This window comes from Buceros rhinoceros, unplaced genomic scaffold (assembly GCF_000710305.1).
Source record: "Buceros rhinoceros silvestris isolate BGI_N320 unplaced genomic scaffold, ASM71030v1 scaffold18712, whole genome shotgun sequence".
Taxonomy (NCBI): Eukaryota; Metazoa; Chordata; class Aves; order Bucerotiformes; family Bucerotidae; genus Buceros; species Buceros rhinoceros.
In genome coordinates this window covers 12768-25927 of record NW_010399684.1, presented here as the reverse complement: position 1 = coordinate 25927, position 13160 = coordinate 12768, and the positions used below count along the sequence as shown (strand labels likewise).

Sequence of the window (13160 nt, the reverse complement as noted above, 5' to 3'; positions counted from 1 at the left end):
ATGCCACTCGTGACACAATTGCTCTTCTAAGTACAGGCTTATAATAGAGTGTATAAGGGTTGTCAAAGGGAAGAAAAAAGTTTTCCTATGTGTGGGTTTCAGATTCTCGCCTTGTGTGTTGACTGTTGTTGTCATCTGACGTGTCAAGAACAGGACTTTGCTTTCTGTGTTTGCTGTTGTACATAATGAACTGGGTTGGGCAATAGAGCAGGTAATTGGTAGTTCACGGTTTGCTCAGGCTGTTGCTTTTATGCCTTTGTTAAAGCCTGATGCTTTGAGAGTTGTCCTGGACTGGCTTGTTTTCAGCCAGTTTGATGTCTGTCTTGTTGTCTTGCTGGCTCTCCCTTGCTGTGCGTTAGCATTGCAGCTGATGTGTTACAGATGGAGCTGCAATGCTCAAGCAGCCAGTGCTAAGGAATGCCTCGAGGTTCTTTATAAGCAACCAATAACTGAAGCATTAGCTACAGCCAAGTTTTTCGTTAGATATGTTAAATACTTCTTCCTCATAACTGTGACCGCATCCCTTGCTATACCCACATTAGATTTGTTCTATTGATTACCAAAAGCCACGGACTGAGATTGAATGTGGCTTTAGAGATGATTATATGTGCATGTGAAGGAACATGCATGCTTTAGAACTAAATTAGGGTGTTGGAACATATTCTGACAAGTGGAAATTTTGGCCCTTCAAAATGGTTTTTAGGTTGGGCTGCTCTTTGAGTTGAAGGTAGAAGAACACATTTTTAAATGTGAATCTTTCTAGGTAATGGAGTCACTTCTGTACAATTAAATGGTGAACGAGAGGGATCACCACATCAACAGAACGAAGCTAGAGACATTTATTTTTCAAGGAAAGAAAAGAAGGAAATACTGGTATGTATTTAAGCTTCTGGGTGCTATAGTAACGTTGTCTCAACTGTTTTACCTGTGCAGTGAAAAGGAGCAGGCACACTCTAGTATAGAAATCGTGCTGGACAGCATCACGTCTACTTTGAATCAGAGCGCAGTGTAGCTGGATTGTCTCGTTGTGATGCAGTCTTGAGCTGAAGTTGGAGTCCGTGTTTAGTTTTCATTAGAAACTAATATAATCATGGATATGCAAGATTGACTTGCTTGCATATACTTGAGACGGGTATTGAGAGCAGGATCCTGCAGGAGAGGAGGGTATGTCGTACTGAGCAATGACTAGTGAAGGAAATGAGGGTGCTGTGGAATGTGCTGCCACCCGGTGGTCCTGGCAAAGGGCCTGAATCAGGGCTGTTCCCGAAGGAGTCCTTCTGTCCCAGCTGTAGGCATACAGGCTTTTTGGTGTTCAGGGAAAAAAGATTGGTTGAGGGTCCAGATAGGCAAGCTGTTTGCCTGCTGGCCTCTGGAGCTGTGGGGTTCAGGGTTTAGCAGTCTGAGTTTAGTGTCAGGTTTGAGCTGTGTAAATTCACGTGAAGTTGCACTCATGGAGAGAATGCAGTTTTACACCACATGCGATCTGATCTGGCTGTGAGCTGAGGAAGAAGAATGCTCCTGCATCCCTTTCTCCTCTTCCAAAAAGTTGTTTTCATCAACGCAGGACATGGCTTCCAGAGTGGTCACCCTGTTACTGTGATGCGAAAGCCGAAGTGAGAATGTGAGATAGGAGAGAGTGGGATGTCTGTAGTTAGATCAGATTAAGTGTAACATGAAACTTTGCTCCTTGGGGTCATCTGCGAAGGATAAGGTTGGAAATATTCCTGCTTTTGAAAGAAGTGAAGAGGAAGTAGAGCAGAAACCTCGTGTGTGGTTTTGTTATGTTTTAAGGAAGGGCCAGTTAATGCTGGCACTACTTTGGAAAGTACAATGTCCAGATCTGCTTTGAACCTAGCTTTTGAAAGTGTGCGTTTGAAGTTTCCAGTGTCACCTGTGAAATACGTTTCTTTGGAAGCATGATTTGCTAGGAGAAGTCAGTACTGATACCAGGAAGTGGGTCTGGTACTGATTCAGAGAGTTTAACACTGCCTGGAAAATTGAACAGTTAAAGCAAAATCACAGAAACTGTTCTTAACTTTGTATTGCTGGAGATGGCATTCCTCCCGGCATCGTCTTGATGTGAAAACGTGGTGCAGTAGGCTTTGCAGACATTCGACGGGTGGGTATTAGGGAGTCCTAGTAGAGGGTTTAATGGAAAACATTGTGGTGGTAGTTTGTGGGGTGCGGTTGCTAGAGACCCAAAGCTGGCAAACTCATACAGAGTTACAGAAACACTGGCTGGGGGTGCGGGTCTCTAGGCTCACCTTGGGCTTAAAGGTGGGAGTGTAGCCAGAAGTCAGCCACGGCTTTCTGGTCTAGTACATGTGGCACTGGACGCAGAGGAGCATCCCGGTATGTGCCTAGTGCCTTCCGTTTACCGTAGAAGTACACAACACAATTCTTACTTACTTACTGTATTAAAAAATCTGCAAGGAGGGTTTTGCGTCTGTCTCTTATAAAGGTATAAGTGTTGGCTTTTAATTTTCTTCTAATATAATTATGCTCAATTATTTATCAAGTGCTTTTAACAACATTCTTAAAAAAATGGTTTTACGCTTATACTTGGGCTGTGCTGTGATGTGGGGAGAGAACACGCATCTATGTGCATGCGAGTGTAAACATACTTTTCAACTTTTGTTTTCTAGAAACCAGTTAGTAATGGCCTTCCTCCCACACCTAAAGTACATGTGAGTATTACCGAGTCAATCGAACGCGTGTTGGAAGCAGGATGCGTTTTCTTGCCAAAGCAGAGACTATTTTTTGAATGGTTTTTAGTAATTTTAAAAATTCACAACAGCCAGTACCTCTTAGAAATGTTATGACATGCGTATGGTATTTTCGGAAATCACCCTTGATTTTGCGCTCTTGAAGTAAATTTTGGAAGGTTTTTTTATTTGCTTTTTTCATCAAAAAGTGAACAAAAGTTCTGTGACTAATGTCATAGAAGTACTTTGAGCGTTCTGGAGGTATTTACTCACCTGAGGAGCTGATGCCTCTCAGGAATTGCAAAGAGCTCAAACTTCGATTCTTCCTTCACATACGCGGACTTCATTACAGTGATGCAAGGGTGAGGGATGTCCGAAGCACAAAAAAGGGTCTAATTTCTGCTGCTTTCCATTTTAAAGGGCTAATTATGAAGTTATTTTTCTTTCCTTTTCTTATTAAACTAAACTAGGATCAGAAGTGACTGAAATGTGAACAGACTTTCTTATTCAGCAGCAGGTTAACAAAACAAAACCAGTCCAAATGTTAACACGAGAACTATTTGGTTAATTGGGTTTATAGATCACTAATAATGCACCAAGTATTAATAGGAAGTGAGAACGTTGCCATTCGTTAGCTGTATTACAGGGTGTGTAGTTTTACTAAGGGTAGTAACTGCTTATGCTCAGGATGGCAACCCTGACCTCTGGCTGCTTCGTGAGTCATTTGATAAATGGTAACGTTTCACTAACTGCAGTTTACCTCTGCATCATTCCTTCTCCTCTGCAGTACTGGCCATCAGCTCTGTTTCTTAACGGAACAGGACATGGAGATGTTGTGGTGATGGTTGAGGGGAGAGGAGGAAGCCCTGGCTCTTGCTTTTCTGCTATCTTAAAGCAGATTCACTAAATATTCTTACAAATGCTCGTGCTTTGCCGGGAGAGGATGGAGAGATTGATGATATTATACTGTGGAAGACACTCGGCAAGCACCCTAAGTTTGTCAGGGTTACGCTGAACACAGAGCGGGATCTTCTGCCAGAGGGTTCCCTTTGGGAGGCAATCAATATCGAGATAGAGAATAGAGAATCCGAGACTGAAGATTTTGCTTGGTGAATGACCTAGACTTTTATTTTAAAAGTGTGAAATATGGCGAGCATCAAGTTTCTCTGCTGAAACTTTCTAAAGTCACAAAATTCAGGAATCTTTTCCAGGTTTGTCACGTCCGTAGTAAGTATGTGCTTAGACCGTTAATTTAATGGCTAATTCCAGACTGCTAATTCTGATGTGCTTGTTCAGAAAGATGTTACACACAAAGAAAAAAATGACTTTTAAAGAAAAAATGCCTTTGTCGACTTGTCTGAATGAGTTTATTTTCCACATGGCAAATGAAATGACCTGTAACCTTTTATTGCTACTCTGAGTAAAACCAATCCTATTGGAAAGGTCACGTTTTGATTTTTCCTATTTTTATTTTTAATTGTTTTTATTTCTGCAGATGGGTGCTTGTTTCTCAAAGGTTTTCAATGGCTGTCCATTAAAAATTCATTGTGCAACATCATGGATAAATCCAGATACAAGAGGTAGTGTATTTTGGGTATTGTACCCATTTTCTCCTCTCCTTGAATTTCCAGAGTGCTTCGATGAGCAACAGTATGCCTCTTAAAACACACATATGGTACAATGGGTCTAGTCGGATAAGCAGAAGTTCTTTAATTATGCCACTGCTGTCTGAAGCTCAACGTTGGGTTTTTAAATTATGTTAAGATCTATGGGGTGCAGTTTTCAGCTTTGATTGAAAAGAGTAAATGACATCTCAAAGAGAAAAAACCAGAATTTTTTGTTTGTTTTTGATTCAAGACTCTTCTCAACGTTTTAGCCCAGAGGACACCAGTCCTGATTTATCTTTACAAAATCTGACTTCTGGAGGTCCTAGTTAAGATGGATTTCTTTATCATTCCCTTGATTTTTTTTTTTTTTTTTTCCCCCCCCTCTATATCTTTCTGGTCCTGCAGGTTTCTGCAGCTCTCTGTATGTTTGCACATGTCTTAGTGCTTTATTGTACAGCCCAGTGAAAAGCATAAATGGTAGCATTGTTCTTGCATTGCCTGCAATTTTCAGTTGCCTGCAATTTCTGCAATGTCACCCTTTGATTGTAGGCTGCACAGATGTGCTGCTGAGCCTGTAAGCGAGAAAATACTGAGGTTTTGTAGAAACCAAAATGATGGAAGTCGGTCTTTTGGAGTTGACATCTTCTCAGTGTGAGATGCCTGTCTTGTTCACACAGCTAAATGCAGTCCAGGTTATAAATTATGTTCAAGAAGTGAGGCACTGAGGGAACGTTGCAGTCAGTGCTGCTGTTGAAGAGCTCCAGATGGAGGCTGAGGATATGTCACTAACCACATGGAAATGTCAAAGTAGGATAATCTAAATGTGAGGGAATTGTTCACATGAATTCTTGCTTATGGTTGTAGCACTGCTGGTTTTTATTCCAACTGTTGATCACAAAAACCTGCTGATCTTTGCTGATGTCTTCAAACAGCCCCACCCACAATTTTGAGCTTCCATAGCAAGGTGAACTTCCTGTACTTTCAAACGCCATCACTGTTCGCAGGTGGTTTGTTTCACTGTGTGGGCTTGTTTTCAGTTTTTGGGGAGAAGCTGCATGCTCTTCTAAAACACAGCTTCCTTCTGCCAGGATTTCCAGATTGTTTTGGTTTTGTGTTTGCAGATCAGTACTTGATATTTGGTGCAGAAGAAGGTATTTACACACTGAACCTCAATGAACTTCATGAAACATCAATGGAGCAGGTATATTTCTGGTTTGGTGTTTTGGAAAAAAAAAAGACACCTTTGTCACTCTTTTTTAGCTGCTCATTTTAATGTTGTCTAATCCTTGTTCAAACTGTCTTTCCTACAGTTATGTAGGCACTAGCTACAGAGAATTACCTACATGTTTACTGCTGAGGGTACCCCTCAGTCACGGTCAAGTTTTTTGTAGGCTGACCCGTGTTTAAGTAGGAGACCTGTGTGTATCAGTGTGGTGAACTTCATCGTAGTGCATTGTTCTGCGGTTAAACCATCTCTTAAATAGTATGGAATTGCCCTGACGTGTTTTGTACCTAAGCTTCTATTTTCTTTAAAGCTGTGTTACAGGATAGAATATTTACAACAGATGTTGGTTTCAGCCTCAGGGGAGTAAGGAGGTCCTTCATACACTGTGTTCTGTTCTTTTGGTCTTTAAGCAGCTTTGCTGATGAGACTCAGCTTACTGAACCCCTATTAAAATTCGATCCTTGCAGAATCTTGTAAACAGTGATTATTTGAGGGGATCTGGGGAGGGGAAAGTGTCAGTTGCAGGCTTTTCTGTATGGTGTCTTCTCCAGCTCTTTTGCAGGGTCTAAGAGACTTGTTTTCTTTCCTGCCTTCTCCCCGACGTAGGGAGCTATGCATCTGCCATCAGGATGGAGGAATTTGCAAGGACAGCCTTTGCACTGTAAACTGGAGGCATGGCGTTTGTTCATCTTCCAGGGTCTAGATATGTCTGTCGTGTTGAGAAGGCCCAGCTAGCTTGCGCTGAGCTCCGTGTAGCCCATAATCATGCTGGTGCTGGAGTTAGCTGGTTTAAACCTAGCTCAGATACCTCTCTGCTGCTACTCTGCAGCTGTGAAACCCACCCTGAGAAAGATCACTGATACAATAATTCTTGTAGGCCAGGCAGACCAAGGAAAGGTTTGTTTGGTTTGGGTTTGGTTTTTTTTTTTTTTTTTGGTAAATTGGCAAGGAGAAGAGGTGTAATGAAACTCATGCTCTCGTATCTGTTATCCATCCTTGTTTTCTCCAAGCACTCTGTTCAGTGGTGTGTTGCCTAGTGAGCTGTTAGGGCACTGCTGTAATAAGCACTTAGAGATGAGAAGAGAAGCCTGTACAAAAAGAGCCAGACACGTTTGGAACAGGAGGAATGAGCGACAGGTCAATCAACCTGCAAATCTGAAGTGTTGCAGTTCTCCGCTCCTCAGATCCACACCTACTAATTTACAACATGCTGATGCAGCTACAGAAGATCAGTCAGACTTGCACATTAAATTTGGATGCAAGCAGGCTGGTAGATTATTACTGTAGGTTTTTCTTACAGTGTGTCTGGGTTATGAGGAGACTTCGGGAATAGAAATGCACCCTCTGTGCTAACCATCTATTACATCGTTATTTATGACGATGTCACTGTAATAGCATTTTCGAGTTGTGTTTCACTTTATTGTTTACTCTCTAGGTCTGATATGATTCAGTATAAAAGCAAAAGTAGTATCCTTCATATTTTTCACTGCATTCCACTTCACTAATGGACAAAGCAGAAATAACATTTGTTTCCAGGAGTTAGCACAGCTTCAAGATGAATCTCTTTGTCTTTGGCAGAAAAATCTTCCAATTAATTTATAGCGCTCTCTTCAAATATTCCTAATAAAACAGCAGTAAGGATGGGGTTTTTTGTCGTCTAGTGGGGATTTTTTGTTTGGTGTTTTCTTGTATGTTTGGGGGGTTTTTTTTAAGAGCAGAAGAAATGTACTCCTGAGTGAGTGGTATGTCTGGCCCAACAGTTTGTTTTCCTAAAGTGGCAGTGGGAAGCGCCCATAAGCTTGGCCACTGTCTGCTCTCTCCTCTCCTCAGACTCCACTGCAGTCATTGAGTCGGGGATGTTGGAGGATCCCTGCCTATTTGCTTTTTGTATCCATTTATGGACCTGTTGGACATGAGTATGTCTAATTCCTTGTTTATGCTGTTGACACTTTCCACGTCCGTGACCTCTTGTGGCAACAAGCTCCAGAAGTTATGCGAGAGGGGAAAAGAAGGACCTTTTGTAATGTTTCTTTTTAAACTCGCTTCTTGAAGGGTGTCTTGTTGGTCTCACTCCACCTTTCTAGTAACTGTGGGATTGGACAAATAGCAGTTCTGCCTTGCCCATGTGTAGCGTTCCTCGATCGCTTCAGTGCGCTGCGTAGCGATACGCAGATGGAGAGTCCCATCAAGTGCCCGCTGGAGTTGTTCCCGAGATTTGGACTATCAGGGGCTTTAGAATGGCTATGGTTTGTTGACTGTGTTTTGTTTACTGAAGTTCATGTTGTTAAGCTTTTCCCCTTTGAAGGAGAGAGTTTGGTGGTTTGAAAATAGTTTTGAGAAGGATTGATTGATCTTTACAATGGCGTCTGGTGGGCTAATTACAGTGTACTTGAAGGAGTGAATATAGAACATGCTAATTGTCTAAATGTTAACGTGTATGTTAAACAGAGTGTGTGTGCCCAAGATTTACTCTGAATTAACTCTGGATTCCAGGTTCCTTGGCTTAAGCTAATTTCCGCTACAAAAAGCAAGTCAATATTAGTTTTGTCCTGTCATCTATACAGGTATTAATGATCAGCTTAATGTGCTGACATTCTGTGCGTATCAAATGGAATGCTTTTCTTTGTTTTTCTTTTATCAGCTGTTTCCTCGAAGGTGTACCTGGTTGTATGTCATGAACAACTGCTTGCTATCAATATCTGGTAAGTTACTGTGCTGCCTTCCAGTGGTAGTGCTGGTAAACATCTGTTTTCATATTTGAAGTGTGGTTTTGTTTTCTAATTTCCAGGTAAAGCTTCTCAGCTTTATTCTCATAATCTACCAGGACTCTTTGATTATGCAAGGCAAATGCAGAAGTTGCCGGTTGCTATTCCAGCACATAAACTCCCTGACCGAATACTTCCCAGGTAAATACACATCATCAGATATATCAGAATATCTTAATTCTGGACCTTCAGGATATGCTTGTGAAACCCTGGGAATACCATATCCAGTGGAGCTCTGATCACAGATTGCCGTGAGTAGCTCCATCCGGTTTGCAGAGAACCCTTTGATTCTTAAAGTGCGTCGTGAATCACTAGTTTTTCTCATGTGAAAGGCTTTCTGTTAGGAAACGCTGTTAGGGAAGACCTGATGCTCTGCTACCTTTGGTTCTGCTAACAGCCTATTAACATATAGTTCTTGGATTCAGGAAAGGCCTCTGGTTCGGTCATCTGCAAACATAATGGTGCAGCACTTGTCTGAAAATGACGTTCTTCCTAGAGGCTAAGTTCTAAGTTCTACCTGAGAGATAATTTGTGCTTCGAGTTACTGTCTTCTCTGTGCCTGTGTTACGAATACCCGCAATCAATTTATAAATAAACAAACGGGTTTTATTAGGTTCCCTTAAACAGGTCAGAAATATTTACATAGAATTGACAACTTACAACGAGGGAAAACAGGTTTCGCAAGTAAACCAGCTCAGATAGAAATCTGAATACCTTCTCTTTACCAATGCAAATTGAGAACTATTTACCCACAGCCTAGGGAGAGGCATTCACAATAGCATTATCTCCACTAGCTAATAGAGGAATCTCTCGCTTACAGAAATGCAAATTCTTACCAAAATACTGTCGCTGGCGTCCCAACTCCAATATTTCGTAGCCTCTGTTCTAACGTCTTAGAGCGAGATCCCTCCCTCTGCCTCAGCTTGTACTCCGAGAAGAGACAGAATAAACTTTCTGATTCTTGCTGCATTCTACATTCTGCTTTCTACTTTCTTTCTGCTTTCTTTCCGCTGTCTCTTCGACAAGTCTCCCATTTTTATAGTAGATGGACGTGCACTGTGGTCAATATCAGAAATGGGGTGCCAATGAGTTTTCAACAAAACTCAGACTCGCAGGCGCCGTCTCCACAGGGGTTCAAAGCCCTGCTTTTGTGCAAACCTATGGGCACAAGTACCGGAACGGAGGTGAGGTGGGAGGATGGCTGAGATCCTTGTCAGGGAGACTGCCTGTCTCTGCCTTTGTTTCAACACAGGAAAGGTAGTTAACAACCACCACAGCCTGCACCACTGTTCTGCTTCTCTCTCTTCCAAACTGACTTTGGCTTGGTGATTTTGCCTTAAGGACTGAGTCAGCAGTGGACTAATAACCACAATTATTACAGTGATCATGTGAGGAAAACCTTCAGACTACATGAAGCCTGCAATGGTACCTCACCTGACTTGCAGAGGACTCTGAAAATTTCTTGTCCAGTTGTGTCACTTCCCAAGAAAAATGCAGCACAACCTGAATGTGTGAGTGCCAATTCAGTCACTCAGAGGCAGGAGAGATTCATTTAGATATTCTATTTTGCTGTTTTATCCCTTGCTGTAAGGCATCAGGGTAGTAACATTTAGCCAGACAGAAGAAATACATGTGAAGTATGTAGAAGAGCATGATATTTTTTTTCCTACCAGACCACAAAGTGTATTCTTCAGCAAGTTGCTGGATACCACGTTGATGAGTGCTACATAAAAAATGTAGATATGCTAAAAGCAAAGTTTTCAGTAGTGAAAATGCGAAGAAAAATAGAATTCAAAGCAATCTGTGAGGTTTGTATATTCATCTGCTCAATTTATTCCAAGCTCAATTTATGATACTTGGTAGGCAAACATTCAGTAGGCGAAAATATGTCCGTGGTAAGTCACCTTTCCAGCTTCTTTCCCTTTAGTGTCCTCGGGCAGTTTGTTTCAAACCTTCCATAACTACTTCCAACCACACTTTGTGGCCGGTACTCAGTTTTCATGCTACTCAGTCCTGCTGCGTTATCAGTCACTCTGGACAGCTTCATTTGAAATACTGTGCAAGTATTTTCCCAATTCATAGCTTTGACTGCAGCGTTTCTCTATCACTCAACTTATTCCCATCTTTTCTACAGCATTAGATTAGTTATTTTTATTGTCAAGGCTACGGTGGCCAATCGCTGTGCTATCTGTCATCTTCCAGTCTGTGTAGAAACACCAGTTCCGACTACCAGCAATCAACAACATCTTCCCTGGCTTACCAGATAAATTTCCAAGTAATTGTTTTAATGACTTCTCAGGGCCCCTGCACATGAGAAAAGATCTTGCAAAGCTGCCCTCCAGTCCTCTTCAGACCTCCTCTTGAATGCGTGCTGTGCTGCCTAGCAAAATTCTTGCAAAATTGAAGCTGTTAGTTTGCAAGGACTGTGGCCCAGCAAGTCACCCAGTATGGCAACCGTCGCCCCTCGCGTCCACATGTCTTGTCTTTGAATTACGATGTCCTTGGGACAAGAGTGGACTTCATGTTGTCAGTGTGGTATCCAGCACAGGATGCAGTAAGATGCAGCATTACGAAGAGGAATGATCCTGAGAGGGCCAATAGACTAGCTGGGCACGTGTATAAACACATACAATTAAATAGCAAGAGATGATGCTTGACGGTCCTGAGGTACCTATTCCTTTCCATCCCTGCCTTTTAACTGCATCCATAATGCCGCATAACTGAGCTGCACCTCGGTGCTAACGGAGGGATCACGATGTATGTTTTAGGCGTATCATTTTGAGAAGAAATGTACAAATAATTTCTTTTTTGGGGGAGGGCGTGGCGGGGTAGGTGGGTGAATACAATTTTCCCACCACCAGCTCTTTAAAAAGCAAATTCATTCAATTGCTGTAGTTGATCAATAATTCTGTGTTTTTATCTTGTAGGAAGTTTGCAGTGTCTACAAAAATTCCTGACACTAAATGGTGTCAGAAGTGTTGTGTGGGTAAGTAAAGATCTGCAGAATAAATGCCAAGAAGCAGTACAAACAGTGGCAGTGTGAAGATTGCTGAGTCGGGTTTGGGAGGTGAAGGGAGAAGAGCCTTTTGTCGTTATTAGGAAAGCATGCATTTGCAGCCAGTAAGCGATTTCAAGTTAGTCCTTGAGTTTAAGCAGTGAAAACTTGCCCTTTTTGCTGTTGGTATTTAAGGACAGTTCTCGAGAAATGCGGAGAAGCGGCATGCGTTTAAACCAGTCCCTGGGAAGAACCTCAGCTCCGTGGGTGGAGGGCCTTAAGAAGTTTCCACCAGGCTTCAGTTGCCTGAGTTCCTAGCACATGGTCCGGTTACCAGTACTGGATGGTAAAAGCCAGGAGTGTTTTCAGTTCTTCGTGGACAGTGTTTTCTCTGAAGCCTTGGCACTGTGTTCAGTATGCCAGCTACAGCAGCGTCAAAGCTGCGCTGCCTGCAGACGGGCTTTAAAAGGGGGATGGGGCAGACAGATTGAAAAAAAAAAAAAAAAAAAAAAAAAAAAAAAAAAAAAAAAAAAAAAAAAGGTAATTATAGATGATCTCTTGGGATTGAGCTCTTGTCTCTGGAAATGTTTTCCCTGGTATTCCATCACCAAATGTTTGGTGTGAGGAGCTGTTTATACAGGGGATTTTCACAGACTCAGTGGTAAGCGAGTGTCTCTCATTTATCCTGGAAAAATCTCCCCGATATTGCCACACCGTCTGATGTTTGTTATGGCTTCTTTGTCCAGTTCACCTGTGAAAACTTGACTTTTTGTGGGGTACAGATTCTTTAGGGTCTAGAAGGGTGTTAATGCTATGTACTGTTTATGTCCAGGCCTTACCCTAATTGAGGCATCTAGTCAAGCTGTGGGTGTTAATGGATGCTGAAGGGCGCTCCGAAGGGGTGGAGTGACAGGGATCAGAGTAGGTACGAATGCTGCCTTTCGGATGTGACAATTCCTTTGGAAGTCTGTGTGTTTTCAGATCTTTGTTTATGAAATGGGAAAGCTGGTGGTGTGCTCCTCTGTAATCTCAGGGTTCCATACTAAATAACAGGCAGTGTATTTAAGCACAGTGCCATGGGACTTGTCATCTGCTGTCCTGGCCGCAGAGATAGCATGGAGCCCTTCCTGCATAACAGGCGTAAGTGATAATTCGTAAGCAGGGCAGCTGCCAAAGGCAGCTCTAAGGAGAGAAACGGTAGATTCCCCTCTCCTGCCCTGCTTACCACGTGTGGCCTGAGCCTCCATTTCTGCCGGCAGGACAAGTCCCCTGTGGGGGCTGAGGGAAGCAGCAGTGCCACAACAGGCAGAAAAAGAGAACTCCTGGTCTTGTTTCTCCACCTTACAGGTGCTGGCAAGTACATGTTCTGTGGTTTCTACTGCTGAGTTCAGCCTTACCGAGGGTCACACCAAGCTGACAGCTGTTTTGACCCATGTTGAGTGAGAACTTGGATTAATGAAATTAATCTTTGGTGTTGAAAATGCCAAGGGTTGCTAGTGGATTTCCTTGACAGGAAGGTGGCATGAGCATATTTCACTGATGTAGGTAGTACTGGATTGCAGAAGCATTTATCTGAACCATAGTGTTAATTGCCTGATGGCCCACAGTCACTTTACTGCACTTCAAAATCCAGTTTTTGGATGTAATTATACAAAGTGCGATATAACACTTGTTTGTCTTAACGGATATGCTGGCGGAGCTTAAGGAGTGCAATTTTGTCAATGCCATAGAATTAAAGTTGTGACACTTCAGGGTTTCACGGTAACCAATTTTGGAGCTTCATTGTTCTCTTCCAATTTTTAACCAAGTTCTGACAAACACTAGAAGAGCAGTTGAGTGGAAAGAGATGAGCCTGAATTTCCT

At 42.4% G+C, this 13160-nt stretch overlaps 1 protein-coding gene across 1 annotated transcript in view; it reads left to right on the top strand.

Moving 5' to 3' along the window:
• The window catches only part of LOC104489425 (mitogen-activated protein kinase kinase kinase kinase 3-like), a gene marked incomplete at its 5' end in the record, with an annotated part of 26166 nt that overhangs the window by 3017 nt on the left and 9989 nt on the right, over window positions 1-13160 (top strand). The window contains 7 exons of the mRNA XM_010131584.1: window positions 764-873; window positions 2646-2687; window positions 4201-4285; window positions 5434-5513; window positions 8179-8239; window positions 8326-8443; window positions 11230-11288. Coding sequence (XP_010129886.1) covers window positions 764-873; window positions 2646-2687; window positions 4201-4285; window positions 5434-5513; window positions 8179-8239; window positions 8326-8443; window positions 11230-11288 — 555 coding nt within the window. The remainder of the gene's footprint in view (window positions 1-763; window positions 874-2645; window positions 2688-4200; window positions 4286-5433; window positions 5514-8178; window positions 8240-8325; window positions 8444-11229; window positions 11289-13160) is intronic.